Below are 20,392 nucleotides of genomic sequence, written 5' to 3'. Positions count from 1 at the left end.
TTGAACTGTCTGTGATTATAATTTCAATCTATTTACATTAACATTTTTGTCCACAGTCAAAAGAATCATCATCAGTACTAAGCTGCGACATCTCCTCCGACGACAAATACATCGTGACGGGTTCAGGCGACAAGAAAGCCACAGTGTACGAAGTGATCTACTAGTGAGCGAACAAACGTGACTGTGCCTAGCGGACGTTCTCTGAGCGACAGTGGTGATATAGTTATAGTGTATGTATAGAGTATATTGGGAAGCCTGTATGTACTTATGCGACTTGTTTATATAGATTAGTGTGCGCGGTTTATGTTTATTTGTTGAGCGCCGGTAGTGTATGTTGGCAGCAGATCTCAAAATGATGATTTCGTTTCAATATTGTTGTAAAATGCTCGTATTAAAGAAAAAATATGCGCAAATTAATATTTTGTTTCTTTTATTACCCATGTGCTTTGACATGATGTGTATGAAAATACCCAGTGGTGCCAGCTTGGCTGTCTGAGTTGATGTAGATATGTTAGTGTCTTACGTTTCTATCCAGGTTAATCTCCGCACATTTGTTGATGGCGAAGACTTCTGCCTGGAAGATTGAAGCCTGTCTTATTAAGGCAGCTTACGTCTCTCGCCATAGACCCCACATCCTACATCATTGCCTTTCTTGGAACAATCCGTATACCATATATAGCTTCTCTCTTCGACGTAAATTTGATTGTTGGTCCATTTGTCTTGGGGAGGTATTTATTATTATTTATTTATGAATGCACAGGCAGCTTATTCTACCTTCTACTACAAAACACACTACACACAAACTTACTTCTTAGGGAGGTTTCGATTTTATGTTGTAATTTAAGTATAACTATTATTTTTAACCCTTTTCCAGGCCGCACTAATTTACAAGGATTTCCCAAAAAAAAACAAATATATTCCAATTAATCCAGCTTTGATGATTCATTTGAACGCAAGTCGCATTTTCCGAAAGTGCAATCTAATTTGAACCTTAAATCGGAATACTAAAGTTGAAATTCTATTGGCGCGTATGTGGTCGATAAATTGTACTATACCTGGAAAAGGGTTAAACGATAATTGTGGGGTCATGAAGCTTTTTTCCAGGAGTCCGTACTTCCACTATGGGTTCACTTGGACGTGTGACTTTGTCATATCATTTTGTATGGAGACATTAAACAAGTTTAACACCTGAGTTAACCCGCTCAAATCTATATGCTGTTGCAACTCTTGCTAAATATTTACGTTTAGGTACTTACTCCCAAAAGTAGACGTTGAGCACAAATTTCCCCCAAAGCAGATTATGGCCTTTGGATTTTGATTATGGGGCAGTCATCGGAGACCTCGCGCAACACGCTGAGCGGGCTTAATTTTTATTCTAGACAGGAAAATTAAAGAAGGGTCTATTGCAAAAACTAAACATAAGATTTTAAACCATTTTATGCGAAAAATGCCTTAAATCAGTTTGGAAAAAAGCTGATACTCTTCTAAACTACTGCATCGATTCTTATCTGGTTCGGTTTTTATCTAACATAGCTTAGAACCAGCTTAGAAGAAAACTCGTTTTTAAGTTAAAAAAAACGCATCGAAATCGGACCATTCGTTTAACGGCTACGATGCCACAGACTGACATTGGCGTCAAACATTTAACACCCCTGTTTCTGCGCCGGGGGTTAAAAATGAAAAAAAAAAATGTTTTTGAAGAATTTTGACGTTTGTTTGTTTCTATGCAGTAGGTCAGTTATCTCTGCAGCTTATTATACGATACAATCCAAAGTGTTATGAAAACAAAACTGCGTAGGACCGAAGACCGGTCGAAGTATCCCAGCGAATCGCGTTTTTGAGTAAGTTTTCAAAAATAACAGCGTATTGTTCGTAATACCCATTGCCTAATACAGGTACAGTCAGGGGGATGAAACTGTTCCTTTCGGGGCATTCTCGGCTCCGTTCGGCTCAGCATTGCTCCGAGCAATTATTAGGGTTGGCAATGTGGTTTTATGGATACTTTATACGTATATTGGAATAAAAAAAAACCTGCATGGAAAAGGAATTTTCATAACTTTATATGTTTCGACCACCCTATTATCGAACCTATCCAAAAAAATCCCGTAAATCGGTTTAGTAATGCGACCTGAAGAGTAGAACAGATGGACATGCGAAACACCAAAAAATACGCGACAGCAAAAAAAATATTATTGTTTACTTTGGAACTGTCGTTAGACGCGAATACGCGGCTGCGCTGCATTGTTAAGGATTATACACAAAAAGGTGTGAAAATCAGTGTCACATTAATAAAATAGGTACAATTGTTTGTTTGTAGTTCTCCGAGAAGTCTATATTTCAGCTAATACCCTTCAAACTTAGAGTACTTTTCAGTAAGACGCGTAATTTTGAATGCCATCCAATCCAACGAGTAGGTTTGGCATCTCTAAGCATTAATCATTCAAAAGCATCCTAATAGTATACTTAGATGGTTGGCAGTCCTCAACTATGTGTTTCTCCAGAAACTTCCTGCCTCGCACAGCTAAACTATGAAATGAACTGTCGCCTGTGGTATTTCTGGACCGATACGACCTTCAAGAAAAAAGCGTACTCCCATCTTAAATCCGGCACCGCACTTACAACCCCTCTGTTATTGCGGGTGTCCATGGGCGGCGGTAATCGCTTACCATCAGGTAATCCGTCTGCTCGATTGCCTACTATATCTTACAAAAAATCCACTGATATAGCATTCTGCAAAAGAAACTAGTACATTTGGTAGCAGATTGTTCATAGTAATCATTGTACATCAACTATTAGTGTGCTATTAATTACACTAGGTATAATCGGTTGATTTCCCTTCAACCTGAAAAAGTAGGTAATGAATGATGTATCATCGGCAAAATGAACTATTTCACAAAGGTTTTTTCCTAGGTATACAAGGCAAATCATTTATATAAAATAAAAACTGTAATGGACCCAAAATAGAACCTGCTACAGACTTTTACTCTGGTTTTTTTGTGATATAGGAGGCAAACGAGCAGACGGATCGCCTAATGGTAAGCCATTACCGTCATCTATTAGTTTAGTTCCGCTAGACTAGTTTTTATTTGTTTATTTATTTGTTTATTTTTTAAGTACAACTGTTTGTGTTATAAGGTGTGGAGAACATCGAGGTTTGGGGCATAACGGCGCTGCTTTGTGTCCCAACGTTGCGTGAACAGCACGCGCACCGTACATTGGACTTTTTTTTTCTTCCTCGCGTTGTCCCGGCATTTTGCCACGGCTCATGGGAGCCTGGGGTCCGCTTGACAACTAATCCCAAGATTTGGCGTAGGCACTAGTTTTTACGAAAGCGACTGCCATCTGACCTTCCAACCCAGAGGGTAAACTAGGCCTTGTTGGGATTAGTCCGGTTGCCTCACGATGTTTTCCTTCACCGAAAAGCGACTGGTAAATATCGAATGATATTTCGTACATAAGTTCCGAAAAACTCATTGGTACGAGCCGGGGTTTGAACCCGCGACCTCCGGATTGCAAGTCGCACGCTCTTACCGCTAGGCCACCAGCGCTTCACCACCGTACAGTGGACGTGCGCATAAAGGCGGGATTCCATTTCTTTTTGTACTGAATTATACTTGTGCCGCGCAGTGCCGCACACTAGTCGACGCATAGGTGTGCGTGTGGCAACCGGCGTGGCTCGACCTTAAAACCAAATACGTGCCTGTTAATCTACGTCAAACAAATTAATAGAATGATTTACTTATTAAAATAATTATATGCAGGCATGTTTCATTCATTATGATTGGGCTCAAAAAGATTATGGTATCCAGATAAATAAGGATACTTAATTTGAATTTAATCATGCAAAAATTAAACGCGATTGCAATTAATCACGAGAATCCGGCAAGGTAAGCGAAATCACAAATAATAAGTTTATTTAGTTACGTACGAGCTAATATTACTGAATGCTTTCTGAATGCATCATACTTATTTGGTATAATCCGGTGATTATGCACAAAAAGGTAAGCATAAGTAGGTAATAGATCTGAATAGGTACGTTATTTTATTTTTTATTAAGAAACAAACAGTCATTCAATAACATTGTTTTCAACTGGCAAAAATGTTTTCATATGTTCGGATGTTCTCCTCTACAAGTTGCATTTCTCAACGGATTCTCGTAAAACTTTGAGAGCAGATTCAATTTTTTTTTCGGTTTTTAGAAATTGTTAGAAATGGAACACCATGGGGGTCACAAGGTCTACAGCTCACAGCTTTACTACGCTTATTGAATTTTATTATGTTTTATTTTTAAATTAGGTATATGTTTTTTTTTAGATTTCTGGAATAACAAAGCACTTATATGCGAGTACGAGCGAGATGCATAGAAAGTAAACTACGTTCTCAATAGCGTTTATGTCAGTGCCGAACTGGTGGTAGCCAAAGTATTTACAAGTATTTACATACATATTTACACATTAAGACCAGTGTCTTAATGTGTAAATATGTAAATATTTGATTCAACGCTTAAGGCGTTTTTACTTTTGTAGCTGTTTGTAGTTTTTGAACAAAAACGCTTCTTTCAAGTTTAGAGTCGGTTTGATGCAAACAACAGAAAGACGCCTCTTAAAAGTGATAAAAAAAAGTAAAAAAGGCGGGATCGGAAAATACTTACTGAATTGGATAGTGTAAATTGTGTTTGACTAATAAATACAAGAAACACTATAAAACATCTACGCTATAAAAATGAGTTCTTCTAGTGAAGAAAATATAAATGTCCCTGGCAAAAATACATCGCTTTCTTTCAACAATTGATGGACTCGTATTATTTGAGGGCATCCACTAACGTGTTGGCCCTCAAACTCACTCGTCCGTCTTTAAGCGATTTTCCGTCCTCTCCTACAATGTACTATTTTACCATCACCAATAACAGATGATGATAACAATGATGACCAATGATAGATGATGATAATAATGTAACATTTTAGTAGTGGTGGTTCAGGTGCTACAGCTATTGCCTACTTTCCAGCTTGGTTTTAGACCATCTGTTGCCACGTTTCCGAACAGTGGCGTGAAAAAACATTTATAAATACAACAGCCAATACCTGGGTAAACATTACATACATTATAATAATCTTAAAATAAATAATTACTACAATACAACAGAGATACAGTAGTCTCTATGGTTAAAAGTACATTAAATCTGGCGATGTAAAAGGTTCCCAATGTCAGAGTACCCCAGTACAGTACCCCGTAACAATTGTACAGTCACCATCAGATATATCAGATCGCCCAAGGTATTCACAAATATCTGAGCAAAACGTCTGAACGGAAGACCATAAAACTGAATATAGGGAGAGAGAAATAAATAAAAATAAATAAATGGTAACTATCAAAAATCATACCCAGATAAGTACATAATACTTAAAAAATAATGATGATTAAATTAAAATAATAATAAAATATCAAATGTTACCTTTTATTTTACCTAATCTTATGCCTTAAACATAAGTATAAAAATGCGTTTATTTTAATTAAATTTATGTGCCTGCACCTCCTAGTCTTAATATAGTTTTAAGAAATACTCGCTGTGCCCTAACAGGGTTCATGTGTGAACTTACCCTAATGTAATACCTGTTATGTACCACATGATTAATAAGTAATAAATCAATTATGAATTCTGACTTAAATCAGCTGGGGTATAGACCGTCATTACCTTTTGTATTGTAACAAAACGAACGAAGAAGTGTGAACGCGACTAGTGGTAACGTTGAAAGCATGTTGAAAGCGAACGCAGCCGACGCGCACGAATGAGGGTAGACCGAGCGCCGGAGCCGAAACTTTGACACCCACCCGCTATCTTCAGTTACCCGTGAACAAGATGCATGTAATTGCGTCGAAGTATCGGGAGCTCGAAAACAATACAAAAGGTAATCACGGTCCATATCCCGGTTGATTTAAAGTCTAGTGAAACTAACCGTGAATCATTCAAAACTTATTGCATGTTCAGATGTTTTTGAGCATCTTGGTCGCTCCGATATATTTGCGACTGTACGTGATTAGGGTGTAAGTAGATTAATAGCTCCAGGAAGGGCCCCAGGTACAAATACAATATTGAGACGAACTAAAGCCCGCTACTCCAGTAAAATTATATAAGTAATATTAATCATACCTTGATGATTATAAACCTAAATGCCTGCTTTTTAGGGTTTCGTAGTCACCTTATAGTTTTGCCATGTCCGTCAGTCCCCGCTCCCGTTTGACCTCTTCTGACAGAATGGTAACTACGAAACCCTACACTGAGCATGGCCCGACATGATCTTGGCCGATTTTTAATATTGACCCAAATTAATAATAACCAATTGTATAGCTGTACCCATTTTTGAGATCAAATATCGTAGGTAAAGTAAGAATTCATTCGTTTTAAAAACCCATGGAAATAGGTATTATCAATAACGGTATCACCATTTGGTGCGTCATTTGAAACTACTGACGCAGTCGAGCATTAGATACAGTCACCTGCAATAATATGTGAATCTTCAAAGGCAGCAAAAATATCTGACACGTTTTTATGGCTGTGCAAAAAGAGTTCGTCGGCCTTCGTTGTGTAACATATTACAGACGACTGAGGTGACTGTACAGTAAGCAAGCATCAAATATATACGTGTAATGACGAAATACTTATATCGTAACGCACCTTTATTATCACAGAAATAAGGATGTTGCCCGATATATTTTCTCACTTCGGCCGGCACTACCTATATGCATATCTATTTAATGCTGCCTGTACACTATCACGGCTTTCAGCACATGTGACCACCATGTGTTGTACTAACGATCTTTTTATCAATTAACATTGTGATGAAACATTTTTGTAAATAACCATGTAATTTTACAGATAAGCCACAGGGTTCCAGAAATATAAACCGCCAAATGTTTATCTTTTGGCGCTCGAGGCAATTTTGTCTGTGACACATTTAAGGTACTTAAGCTTTTCCTTCGACCCAACTCTTACGATTACACATTAATATTTTATTTCTAAGCTTATGTTGGCCATAGTTGTACATTTAATTAAATAGAGCGTTTGGTTTCAAAAAGCTTCCCACTGGTTTATTTTAGGTACAGTACGATAACGATCAGTGGCTCAGTGCCACGTCACAACCTGTCATCCTAACGAGTCAAATAGACCCCTTGTTATATGTATTTGTAAGTGGCAAGCAGACCACGAGACAGACCCTGGCACCGCCAGCCACTGAGTATCGGAACGGACGTCGCCGTACCAAAGGAAAAACATTCTAATTACTCTTATGTGATTAATGTATTTACTGCGTTGCTTACTTCCGATCCCCTAGCATGACGTTTTCGTGCGCTGCAAGTATGGAGACTTGAAGTCGCGCTTGACAACGGAGTCACGCGTGACAAGTCTGACCCCCTGGACTAAGTACTCAATTTAGTCTGATTATCGGATCTGGAGAAACGAAACCTTCTCTGGAACTTAGACCCTGTATTCGCTAGCAACACTTTTGGGGGCAAATGTATGCTTGATACTTCCGGATCTAAAAATCCTGATCTATCCAATACCTAGATATCTATATTGTCTGACAAACCAATTTGTCAGTAAAAAAGGTGCGATTTTTACCACCTTTTTTTGGGTTGCATAATAATATAATAGATGTAATATACTAAAAAAGTATTGCAGCCACTACTTATACTGGATTTTTAATTATTTTGTTTTGTTACGCTAACAGTTGTGTTGTTTGTGAGTAAACAACAGCGGAAATATCAATACTAGGAAGGCTAATAATTAAACATCACAGTTCCAGATAACCATTTGTTATTTGTCATTAACATCGTACCTATTAGTCATACGGGTTTTTTCTAAAAATCCAAAGAATTATCAAATTTTCCGAGTCCGGTAAACAATAGATCCGAGTCGCTTGAAATATTACATAGTAGGTTAGGTAGTGTAGGTACCAAATTAGTAATCATAAAATCATAATCATAAATCATTTATTGTGTGGTAGTAAAGGGTGGCAAATCAGAATTTAAGTTACTTTCCATTCAAGTTATCTCGGATATGGGTATTAATGCATTCAGTATAAATAAATAAATAAATATTATAGTACATTATTACACAAATTCACTTAGTCCCACAGTAGGCTCAATAAGGCTTGTGTTGAGGGTACTTAGACAACGATATATATAATATATAAATATTTATAAATACTTAAATACATAGGAACAAAAATCCATACTCATCACACGAATAAATGCCCTTACCAGGATTTGAACCCGGGACCATCAGCTTCGTAGGCAGGGTCGCTACCCACTAGGCCAAACCGGTCGTCAAGTAAAATTTCCTAAATATATGAGATGACAAGCGCGAAAATGGTGCGGGTAGTAACTGTGACGTCATAAACTCGGCGGCACAAACAAACTTTTTTTTTCTTATAAAACATTTAATGTGGGGTATCAAATGAAAGAGCTTTGCGAGTAGATTTCAAATATTTAGTCAGTCGGCATTCTGCTACTCACGAGGTGTTACATGCGCGTTGCCGAGACTAACACTCACACTGACAACCTTACTCATCGGCAGGAACGCAACACTATAAGTAAGGTCTAGTGTTATTTAGCTTTGTTGCTGCTGTGCTGTGCCTTACTACACAAAGCGAGATGACATTCACAGTGCCCATACCTCTCTTTCGGACGTATATCCAGTGTATTTACCCATAGGGCTGAGTCTTCACTAGGCGCGAGAATATCTTAGAAATAGAAACTTTATCTCTCTTGACCTTTGTAACAACAGAGTACAATACCATACGTATAGGTATAGGTATAGGCCTTTGCGGTTTTTAAACAATAGATAAGACGATAATCCGTAGAAGCTCACGGAGAAAAATAGAAACTATAACGAAGGATAATATGCACTGTGTGAAGTATGTGACGCACAGCATGACGTTCCATGACAGGGCTGTTGTACAGTCGCGATCAGACATAAATATGAACACGTCTCTATTGTCAAGAAGTTAAAGTGTGTGTTCAGATATTTTTGAGCATTTCGACTGCTCTAATGTATCTGATAGCGACTGGCGAAGCAGTAGAAAAGGGAACTCCACATTAATATAAGTATTTGCAATAAGAAATGTCTTTCCCATCACGGAACAATGGCGGACATTTGGGAGGCGTATATGGAGACGAAGCCATCAGATTTAACTACTATCGTTAGACTAACTGTAATCGTTAGACTAATATGTAAGAAATTGTAAATATTGTAACCTAGTGAATCTATTACCCCATGAAACCCCAAGGCAAGGGATCCAATAAGAGATAACGAGCACCCATTCTACTTTACCCGACACTTACTAGACGTCTGTATGTACACATCGTGTGTCTTACATAGTTTTTTCTTTTAAATATTTACAAAAAAAATAAGCAACTTATTTACTTAGTACCTACAATAATCCAGACATTTTCATACTGCGGCTGTATCTCTGAAAAATATGAAAAATCCTGAAGTCTGACAACGCTAACGACTATGCACTAAATTGACAATGAGGACCTACTGACATCCAAATCCAGAAAACGACATTAAATAATCTACATTTGAGACTTCCAGTTGAGTATAGGACGTACCTACTGCCTATGACATGGTACCTACTCAAAAATATGACAGAATGACCGCTGAAACGCGATAAAAGAGATTGAGAGCAATCTGGCGTTGCGGCACAATCGACGCGACACGGCGCCAGTAACCCGCGCGATGCGATATGATATGATAACCACGCAGATGTTGGCGGTGCCAGCCTCCGGACAGCTTCAGCCGCTGATATATTACAATATTATGACTGTGTTTGTGTAAGTTAATTTTTAAATCCTTTAGGAAGAATAGGATGCGCTGCCGAAGATACCGTACAACCGTGCTGGCTTCGGCGTACGAAGTACCGTATCTATAGATAGATATCGTAAAATGTGCCTTTTTACTAATGCTCTCCACTTGGTATCTAATTGTGTTCCAACAGTTTTTATATATGAAAATATAACAACCTCATTCAAGTGGTGCAACATGATTGTCTACTTTAAATCGACGTACCTATTTATCAACATAACTACCACAATATAATAATTTAAAAAAATAATTTAAATTTCGAATTTCGGAGCAAATATTGGAGCATTTGGTCCCGGGTTCGACTCCCGGTAAGGGCATTTATTTGTGTAATGAACACTAAGGTCTAAATCTATTAAGGTACTCGTGCAATAATTAATGGTCTATGGGCGTGGAATCTGATCTGCGCGTGTTTCGTAATTAGCGACAAATATGCAACTTATGCAAGGCAAAGATACATGGATTGAGTTGAGTAAGATACGTAAAATCTAAGACAATTTCGTGCTTCAAAATTGACAGGTAAACGAGATGGAGCTGTACCGCTCCATACATTTTGCGGTAACTCTGATGTCAAAAGTTGACGTTTGACAAATCAGTGACCGCAAAACATATGGCGCAGTACAGCGCCATCTGTTTTGGATGTAAAAATAAGGAGCACGTTTTTTTAGACTTTTTCTCTCTATTACAATCAATTCTCTTTGTGCAAGGTCAATGTGGTGTGGTTGACGACCGGTTTGGCCTAGTGGGTAGTGACCCTGCCTACGAAGCTGATGGTCCCGGGTTCAAATCCTGGTAAGGGCATTTATTCGTGTGATGAGCATGGATATTTGTTCCTGAGTCATGGGTGTTTTCTATGTATTTAAGTATTTATAAATATTTATATATTATATATATCGTTGTCTAAGTACCCTCAACACAAGCCTTTTGAGTTTACTGTGGGACTTAGTCAATTTGTGTAATAATGTCCTATAATATTTATTTATTTATGTTTGATGTAGATATCCTGTTTTTTCCTTTGCTTCGTTCGTATATGTCAAGGTTTGTGAGCCGTACGTCAAACGGACGAGAATGCCACTATTGTATTGTATTGTATTCGGGCGATTTTCCGCAACTCGACGACTTGCGCCTATTTTGCGTGATATGTTGGGGGTGGGCTAGTCCTGCCAGCCCAGCTCCTCGAGGAAACCTATCAAACCTTTAATGTTGAGTAGGACCTCGGGGAGGTCTCTCTGAGATCCGAGATGTTTAGCCCTGTATGGAGTCACTCCGCTGCATTCCAGCACCACGTGAGAGGCTGTTTCTTCTGTCTCCATTCATCCTCGGCACAGGGGACTGTCTGTGACACCTGTTGTGAAAAGATGTTTGTTAAATAGTCCATGACCTGTTATGACACTGGTTACCATAGGTACTCAGTCGGACCTTCCCTAGTTGCAGGAGCGCCCTTGTGAGCTTTCCGTTGATGCCAGGCATGGCTTCTTTTGCCTGTCTGCATCCAGTCTGGTTCAGCCAGTGTTCTGTGTGTAGTTTCCCTGTACGTGCCAGCAGCATTGAGAATGCCACTATCCATTACTTTCTTTTTCACAGTAAGCGGCATATCTCCTTTCAATTTTTCCCTGTGTGCCCTATTTATTCGTCTAGTTATTTCTTCTTGATTGTTATCACGATGGAATGACGAGGTATATAAAACTATCTACAATTATACATAGGTATTCAAGACATTCATCCCTTAAACATGTTTTGTTGATAAGACCGTCATAGGGTAAGAAACTTGTATACGCGTTTCGCTCAGACGCATTCAGAAAGGAAGAGCTTCGCCCCTTCTGCTCTACTCTACCGACCTTCTGTAAGTTGAATATGTGTATAACCAGTAGTGTTAGAAGTGACGAAAGAGCTTGTAAACGGTCTCGGTCTTACCTGATAGACGGTCTTCGCCATATTGACCTTACATATAATGAATGCCATAAATCCGTGAGATATCAACAGATGCCGGCGGTACCAGCCACCGATCGCAAGAGCTTGCGCACAAATCGTGATCATTATTATATAACGATGACCATTAATTACTAACATTATACTGGTTAAATTTACCACGCAAAATAGGCGCAATCTTACATATGACGTCGAGTTGCGGAAACCAAGCCCGCGAATACCTATAACGTATACCGGTTAGATAGGGGAAATTCCATTGCTTTGCAAATCTATAATTAAATACCTGATTTAAATTCATTTATTCTTTCATTGATTCAGATTATAGTGGATCTTCAATTTAGTAATACATAGTAGGTAAAATTTATTTGCCTACTGAAGAGTGTAGGAGAAATTGGTAATCGAATTATCAAAATCTTATAATCTTAAAGCGATAAACTTATGTCCATATTTTTTGGGTCTCTATTTGAGTATTTCAACCTCGTCTCTTTCATGATTTTTACAAATTGGCTGTAATTGTCGGCATTTCATTGTCTACATTTGCCAGATAACCGAAAACGCCATCAACCTCCAAATTCGTCAAAAAAAGTGTTCACAAAAGTTACCTGAACTAGGTAAATATATAAATAAAATAGTTACATTATATGGATGGATACTGACAGGCAATGCACAAACCTAAACGTAGGAGTGGTAGGACGTAGGACCTTGAAATTTAAAATGTAATCAATCTTCCAATGTTGTATAGCAATGTTTCACATTAAGAAAGGGTTTGTTTTTATATTCAACCCTAATGGTCAATATTTAATAAAAAAAACGACTTCTACTCAGTTAAAGTCGCGGGCGGAGGCTACTCGAAACAGCCTAATTTACACATGCAACTCTTGGACTATACGCGTCGGTTGCGCCGCCGCCGGCGATCGACACTGGCGCAATCTCAACATGCGCGCGATAGACCTTGATTTATTACGTGATTTATTCATTTTTTCATTAAGAAAAATACTACACATGTGAGCAGTTGATCTGTCTGCATTACTTTAGTCAAGTGGACAATGTAAAAAACGTTAACCCGGACCTGCGTTCTTTGATTAATACATACAATTTAAATTTAATGCAATTTTATTTTGATTTTTAATGGATTATACCAAAAGAAATTAATACAATTGCTTTAATTAGTGAAAAGCAAGGATAAATAAATAATTATTATTATTATGGGACAATCTTATACAGATCAACCTAATAGGCCCAAACTAAGCAATATCTTGCACTATAAGTACTAGGCGACGACATACATATTTATAGATAAATAAGTAAGTAAGTAAGTAAGTAAATATTCTTTATTGCACCACAAAGAAGACAAATTTAAAAAACAGATTTACAAATACATAGGAACAGAAAGATAAATACTTAGAGAAAAGATAAAACCGAACAATAAATCTGTGTATGACCTAATAATTACTATAATTAGTTACAGTTACAGGTACTATAGGTTTTTTATAATTTGATTAAATGTAAAATAAAGAAGGTTAAAGCTTAAAATCAAGAAGTCAAAACTTTCAAAACAGACTGAGAAGCCTTTGTACCAGTACATACCTACTCTATTCGACACGCTTCAGAGTGAATACATGTTCGTATCATACATAGTACATAGTTACGTATTCTTGATTTTTCCCATATTTAACCGGTTATATTTTCCTGGCCACTTATTTGTCATCTAGATACCTAGTTATCTATCCAGGGAATTTAGAACGGTCAAATCTGTTATCATGCACAAAGTGCATGACGCCACGCTAGCCACAATAACATTTCGCATTACGGTACACGGTACACCCAATGACTCACTCTGGGTCCAAACACCACATGGGTTTTACGCTTTACGTTATTTACATTGTGATGTTAATTTTAAAGGAATTTTATCAGAGCCAAGCTCGCGGTGGAAATGGAAGCGGATATGCTTCCTTAGTAGTTTATTTGCAAAAATAAATTTGTTTTTATCTAACGCAACTGTAGGTAGAGTCAGCATCAATTGTTAAATAACTTAACAATACGAGATACGTTTCTATACATAGAACAATTAGACGGTTACAGATACTTTTGATGAAAGTATTCCAAAGCGGCAGATACTTTTGGGGCGTTGTTTCATCCGGCGCTATTGTTGATTCTGACTGTACCTCTTCCTACAAAAAAATTAAGTACGTAATTTAAAAAGTTAGTACAGATTAAATACGATCAGTTTTACAGGAGATTAGCTTAAGTGCCTAAACGTCTTCTAAGCGTGAATGAAATAATGAATAAGTACCTAGAGGCTCTGTGAGCTGTAGACCTCGCGATAAGCTTCACACGCTTGAAAAGTGTAAATATAAACAATATATACTTATATTTACTTTGTTGAGTCATTATCACAGTGAACTCACAAAAGTTTTAAATGTCATAGACCCTTAAGCCGATTTCCACCATTTTGAACATTTTCCAAAAAACTAAACGACAGAAAAATTCTATCTAACTATACCGAAACTGCTCAAAAAATTTCACGGGAATGGAGAGGAGAATAATATCCGGACATACGAAATCATTTTCGTCCAAGCTGAAACGGAGACCTTCGCTAACGCTCGGAGGAAAAACTGGAGTATGCAAATTTTCTTCGGTGTAGGTTCCCAATCTTACAAACCCCCCCGAATACTTTTCTCAGACAAATCTTACGGAAACTGAAATGTTAACTATAGTTAGTGGTTCTTTCTCCTATTTGGCTTGCATAAAATGTATGTTGACTCTCGGTCGGGTCAGTCAAACATAACAAGCCATATTGATAACAGAGAAAGTGAATGATCCGCCGGTAGGTACGAATGATGTTTATTAGATAGCGCACATAATTTATATTTTTCTATTTCTTATCAGAAAAAATAATGGCATACGAGTGGTAGCTACTGGGTGAATTACCTACTGACATGGAATTTTACAAACAGTGTTAACCCTTTACCACGGACGTGTTTTTTCCTTACATTAACACTGACGTACTAATCACATTCGTCTGTTTACAATAGTTGCTCAGATTTTTTAAAATTTACATTGATTGTTATGTTATTAGGTAATAAATATTTTAGTACATATCTTATCTAATATAAAAAGTATAAAAAGCATATATTTATTACAAATAATAATATTTATTTGACAAAAGTCTTACGTGCGCTGACATAAACGCGCTCAAATATAAAAAAAAAAACAGCATAACCCAAAAAAGAAAATATAGAAACTTTTTATTATTATTTTTAGAAGTAATAAGGATGGTTTTGATAGGGTACTTAACACGTTTTTCTCAAAAATGTAATATAATAAGTTTTTAACGGCAGTCATTGCACCTATGTTTTTTAGCACTGCAATCATACTGGACGGCCTCAGGCTTGACAAGCGTAACGAGTTCTGCGTCGCTTTTTCTTGAAACTACGAACCACATACGTCAAAAATACAATTTTAACTATTTAAAAATCTCTTACACGTTCGTTCTTATCTGTTTTAGTTCCGTCACTACATGCTAGGAAAATACTTAAATCAGCGTTTAAGACTAGGTACTCACCAGAAAATAAATTATGAGCGAATAACTATTTACGTGACGTACCTCATTCGTACGTCAGTGGTTAAGGGTTAACACACATTAAGTATATGTTTAATGTCAACATCTGCACCGGTTATGATAAAATTTGGCAAGTAGAAAGCATAAACATCATTAGGGATGGTTGTAAATACTAGGGTCCATATTTTTATGGAAATATATTCCCTGGAAGTGGGAGCGAGGAAATGACACAGTCCAAATCCCACGCGGGCGGAGCTATGTATATCATAATTAGGTACGTCATACCCGAGCACCTACCTCACAACGGACAATAATAAAGATGTAAAAAAAAAGATTCAATCCTATTAATACTGAATAGTCAGTGCCGGATTAACCATTAAGCAAAGTAAGCACTTGCTTAGGGCACCACGTCTAGGGGGGCACCAAAATCATAGGAAAAAAAAACGCGCAGGCTGCATCAGCATCGCAGTCGTAGTGTAGTACTTATGTACACGAAACTTTTTGATACGTGTGCAAGTACCCATCTAATAACGAAAGGTCGTAAGAGAGTGAGGACACGTAGGCATATCTCCAACCTTACGCGGAGGCCATCAAAGCTCATGGCCAAAAAATCTTACCGTCGGGCTTGTGGCCAACCGATTTTCTCGACGTAGATTACCGATTTTGTAGCGTATTTTGGTCTCTTGCACACCAGATGTGTCGGCCAGGCCGAGTTGCTGCAGAGCCGCGATCCTGCGACCTAATTGTCAAAGTGTAATAAAGGGCCCTGCGAAGGCCGAAAAACAAAAGCATCTTATCAAGTTGCGCTTTCGAGTTAAGGCAAAGGCCGAGCAGTAGGAGGACCGTGATTACATAGGTTCGATTTCAAGCCACTCTTTTGCAGTTCGGCGTTAGGTCTTATGCGACGCCAGGCCTTCTACTTTATGCAAGCTGCCCCACTTTCGCTTGGCCATGGATCCAAATCCATGCTGTCCTCTTTCGCAGCTGGGCTGCCTTGCTCACACCTCGCCATTAGTTGTATTATATGATAACGCGCCGCGATCGAACGGTCCGGACGTCCAGCTATTCATACCTCGCCATTGGTCAAATTCAAGCCTTGCTTTCTTCCAGCTCGACCTTTGGCCTCATCCGTAAGCGCTGATCGAACGCTCCGCGCATTCAGCCTTAGACGTTGCCTTTAAAAATACTTCACGATTTAGGCCAATCAAATTAGATCCAAAAATAGCGTTTTGAGGAATTAATTCCCAGCAAGCTGGAAATTGTTTTAATACATTTATTTGGTCATAAATGCGTGTAATCCCAGTTTGCTCTATCCCAGGAGGTGTGCATACATTTTGGGATCCTTAGGAGATAATTTTTTCCTTTGGATTGCCAAACCGCTCGATGTAGAAGGAACCCACTATCAATTACAATAGCACTTGGTGGATCAGACAATGGTAAGAAAGCGTTTTCGGATTATTAACATGATTTTACCAAAAATAAAAAATGTCGACCTTTTTTTACAATTTAGGTACTACGAATACATATTAAGATACCTTAAATGAATGAATCAATCAATATATTTTATTGCAAGAACATAGTTAAATTACATTTCGGATCCTCAGATATCAATTTTAATAATACTCGTAATTAGAACAAATTTTCCGTCGGCCGTACCGTTTTCGATTTACAAGCAAAAAAACTGAAAAAGAGGAAACATTTATGCACACCTCCTGGAATGGAGCAAACTCGGATTACACGTATGTTTAGGTCGAAAAAATCTAATTGTATAGGCCTAATTGTGACACATTATTATTTAAGAAAACGGGACCTATTCGCGTTTGATTAAGTTCTAAAATTACCTCCAACGTCAAAATAATGATGTCGACTTTACACAGTCTTCTCCGAGACCATGGGGACAACGCCGGCCTTGAAACGTCGGGTCAGAGGTAATTTTAAAACTTACCCTATCAAGTCCCGTTTTCGTAAACAATAATTTGCTATTTAAGACATTTGTGGCCATTGGTACTTGTTCTGATAAAAACCAATGGCCAATAGCTAAGCCCCTACTGAAGCTCGGCCTTTGCCCTTACATGAATGAGCTTCGCAGGAATGCTCTAGAGGTTGCAAAATCCTGTGCGGAATACTGCCTATGTCTTACGTCTTCGCTTACACTTGGACCATGGTTGGCTTGGCCTCCGGACTTATGCGAAGCACGGTCTTCGAATTTGCTTACACTTGACCTTACCTGCTCTTGGAACATTACTACTGCAGTTCTGTCAATTTCCGTGATAAAATGATGTGGCGGATTGAAAATTCTATTCTCAGAAGTAATGCGGCAATAAACGTCATTCAATTTACCAAGAAAATTCAATGTAATCTTGATGAGGGGGCACCATGGTCTAGAAATGCTTAGGGCACCAAAATGTCTTAATCCGGCACTGTGAATAGTTTTGTAATTGCAGAAGAAAAAATACGCAGGGTGTTCAGGGATTTTATTAACAGAACAGTTACCTACGGTGATACGACTACATACAGAATATTTATTAAAGTAGGTAGAAGACCTCTGAACTGCGGATAAATGTTGCGCACCTGCGAATTAATTGTTGTTTACAAACAATTCCACAACACAATCCGTCTGTTGCACCACGCGCGTCGGGCCAGTACGTCTGATAAGGATTAATCTGGTCGAGCTCTGCGGACATGGATCCGCCGATAATCGCCGATCGCGGTTATCACGCGTCCGCTGCTAGGCGGCGCGCGCGCAGTCGTCATTCACTTCGCTCCCGGCCGCTCCACAGCCGGCTGCCTGGCTGTATATACGACTATCTTTACCTAAATCCACAAAATACAACGCTACATTTGCATTGTAAGTTAAATTAAAGTCAACATAAAATATTAAATACTCACCTTTAAATGCATCTAAGTGAATTTTCGTTTATTACTTCAGGAGCACCATGCTACGCGACGGCAGCAGTGCGGTCAGCGAGGACGTGCTCCTTAGCGACGAGCTCCTCTTCGAGTACTCGCCGGCCGAAAGCCTCATCAACTTCGAGCTGCCGAGCCTCGGCTCCGACGCCGATGACTGGCAGTTCAGTGACTTGGACATAAATTGTGATGCGTTTGTGAGTAGTAGCGTAAGAAACACGGACGATGCGAGATCTCGATCGCCAGTGCTATTCGATTTTGCCGATTTGGACAATACTTTCGATTTCGATGAGTTCCTGATGGAAGCTTTGAGTAGTGACCGTTCGAATGACGCGCCGCACTCAGGCTCCGAGACTACGGACAGTAGCGAAGACTCACTGGGGAGGCTTTCGGTTCTGGGCATCGATTTAGAGACGATGCGAGTACAAGAAAGCATCTATGAAACCGAGGAGGACGTTTCGAAGCGGGAGACTGAACCGAAGACTGAGAAGCGTTCGTGGGGCGAGCCGCAGTTCTGTCCGACGATGGGAGTGTTCCGGTGTCCTGTGGAAGAGTGCGGGAAGGTGTACGCGAAAGCGTCACACGTGCGAGCGCACCTGCGGCGGCACAGTGGCGAGAAGCCGTACCGGTGCACGTGGGGCGGCTGCTCGTGGCGGTTCGCGCGCTCCGATGAGTTAGCGCGCCATCGTCGCAGCCACTCCGGCGACAAGCCATACCGGTGCGGCGAGTGTGGGAAGCGTTTCGCCCGGTCCGACCATCTCGCCAAGCACGGCCGAGTGCATGCACGCCGCGCCGCCGCGGCCGCCGCTGCTGCCGCTGCCGCGGCGGCCAACGCAGCCAGAAGACCTGCCTCTTACGGGTATCGGACGCGAAGACTTGTGTGATTAACGAATCTCATAGGATATGGACCTACAACTATTTTTTTTTGCGCGGGCGCGAAGTATTTATACGAACTTGTCAGATGTCGTTTTAAAATGTTTTTTGTGACTGATATTTGATTTAGACTTAAAAAGATATATATATATATATATATATATATATATATATATATATATATATATATAGAAGAGTAACTTGAGAACAACACATCTTAATAAGCAGGAACATGAGTTTGAAGTATCGTTTCGTTGGCTATCTAACTCTTTAAGTGCATAATCATAAGATTCAAGTCATAGTTATGATCTGTGCTAAAAATACAGATGTTTAATTGATATTTCTTAACTAGGAACATATCTGGAATGACTGATGATTAGTTTATCAAGAAGGCAAAAACGGATTCTCATTGTAGTTATGTGATGGACATATATACTATACTTGCCGAATATGAAAACTTCATGTCATGTCTGAATTCGGTCATAATACTTTAATTTAAAGTTTGTTGTTGAGAGAATAATTTAATATCTTAGATATAGGAAAGTAGATAGCTATATTAATTCATTAGGTATATATATGTAGGTATATAGTTTTAATATTAAGCATTGTACACGTCCCGTACCGGCGGACCTACTTCTGTGTCTTCTGTTAATGTAATAATACAAAAAAATTATCTTTAATTTTTATTTGTGTATTTATATGTACATAAATCTAGATTTTTTTGTATAAATTCGATATAATAGACATCTTTATTCATCAAATAGTCTAGATTCATGGGTGTTGGGGTGAGGTGGATTTGACATTAGAGGTATTTATTCTTGGAAATATTTAAACTTTACAGGACAGCTAAAAGAGTCATATTATAGTACTTATGCAAGGTTAACTCTTTTATATGATCTATCTATATGAATAATCTGATTAATACTTAATACTAATATGTGCAGATAATAGCGCACGTAGAGATAGAGAAGTGTGCGTGAGGAGAAATGAATATATGATAACGCAAGGTGCCATGTTTAATAATTACCTCGTAATTAAGGGCAACGGACTCCAATCAACAAAGTCATAGAGACTTGCTCAATAACATTAACGTTAATTATATACTAAATAAATCGCAGTTCTTTATATAAACGATAATAAGTGAATGAAGACTGTTTTGATGTAGATTTAAAAGCAATAAAGACTTGAGCCGGGGAGCGGGCGTCGGCAAGAAACTCCCGCAATCAATCAATTACCAGCATTATCTACTAACGGCCCTTCCG

At 38.6% G+C, this 20,392-nt stretch overlaps 2 protein-coding genes across 3 annotated transcripts in view; both read left to right on the top strand.

Moving 5' to 3' along the window:
* LOC133527073 (protein groucho-like) overlaps nt 1-417 on the top strand; it is a 73,525-nt gene extending 73,108 nt beyond the window's left edge. The window contains exon 16 of the mRNA XM_061863963.1: nt 57-417. Coding sequence (XP_061719947.1) covers nt 57-164 — 108 coding nt within the window. The 3' untranslated portion in view covers nt 165-417. The remainder of the gene's footprint in view (nt 1-56) is intronic.
* A 5,002-nt stretch (nt 418-5,419) lies between these two features.
* On the top strand, nt 5,420-19,295 carry LOC133527074 (Krueppel-like factor 6). 2 transcript variants are annotated; one of them, XM_061863965.1, is made up of 2 exons: nt 5,420-5,906; nt 18,280-19,295. In XM_061863965.1, the coding sequence occupies exon 2, from the start codon at nt 18,287-18,289 to the stop codon at nt 19,139-19,141; it is 855 nt and encodes a 284-aa protein (XP_061719949.1). In that variant the 5' UTR covers nt 5,420-5,906; nt 18,280-18,286; the 3' UTR covers nt 19,142-19,295. The 2 variants fall into 2 exon arrangements, with proteins under 2 accessions (XP_061719949.1, XP_061719948.1); XM_061863964.1 differs by lacking the exon at nt 5,420-5,906 and adding an exon at nt 17,780-18,198.
* Nucleotides 19,296-20,392: the final 1,097 nt, after the last annotated feature.

Source organism: Cydia pomonella, chromosome 17 (genome assembly GCF_033807575.1).
Source record: "Cydia pomonella isolate Wapato2018A chromosome 17, ilCydPomo1, whole genome shotgun sequence".
Classification (NCBI taxonomy): domain Eukaryota; kingdom Metazoa; phylum Arthropoda; class Insecta; order Lepidoptera; family Tortricidae; genus Cydia; species Cydia pomonella.
This window is presented reverse-complemented; position numbering and strand designations above follow the sequence as displayed.

Coding starts and splice junctions, on each gene's coding strand:
- LOC133527074 (XM_061863965.1), top strand. CDS start 18,287: ATGCTACGCGACGGCAGCAGTGCGGTCAGCGAGGACGTGCTCCTTAGC.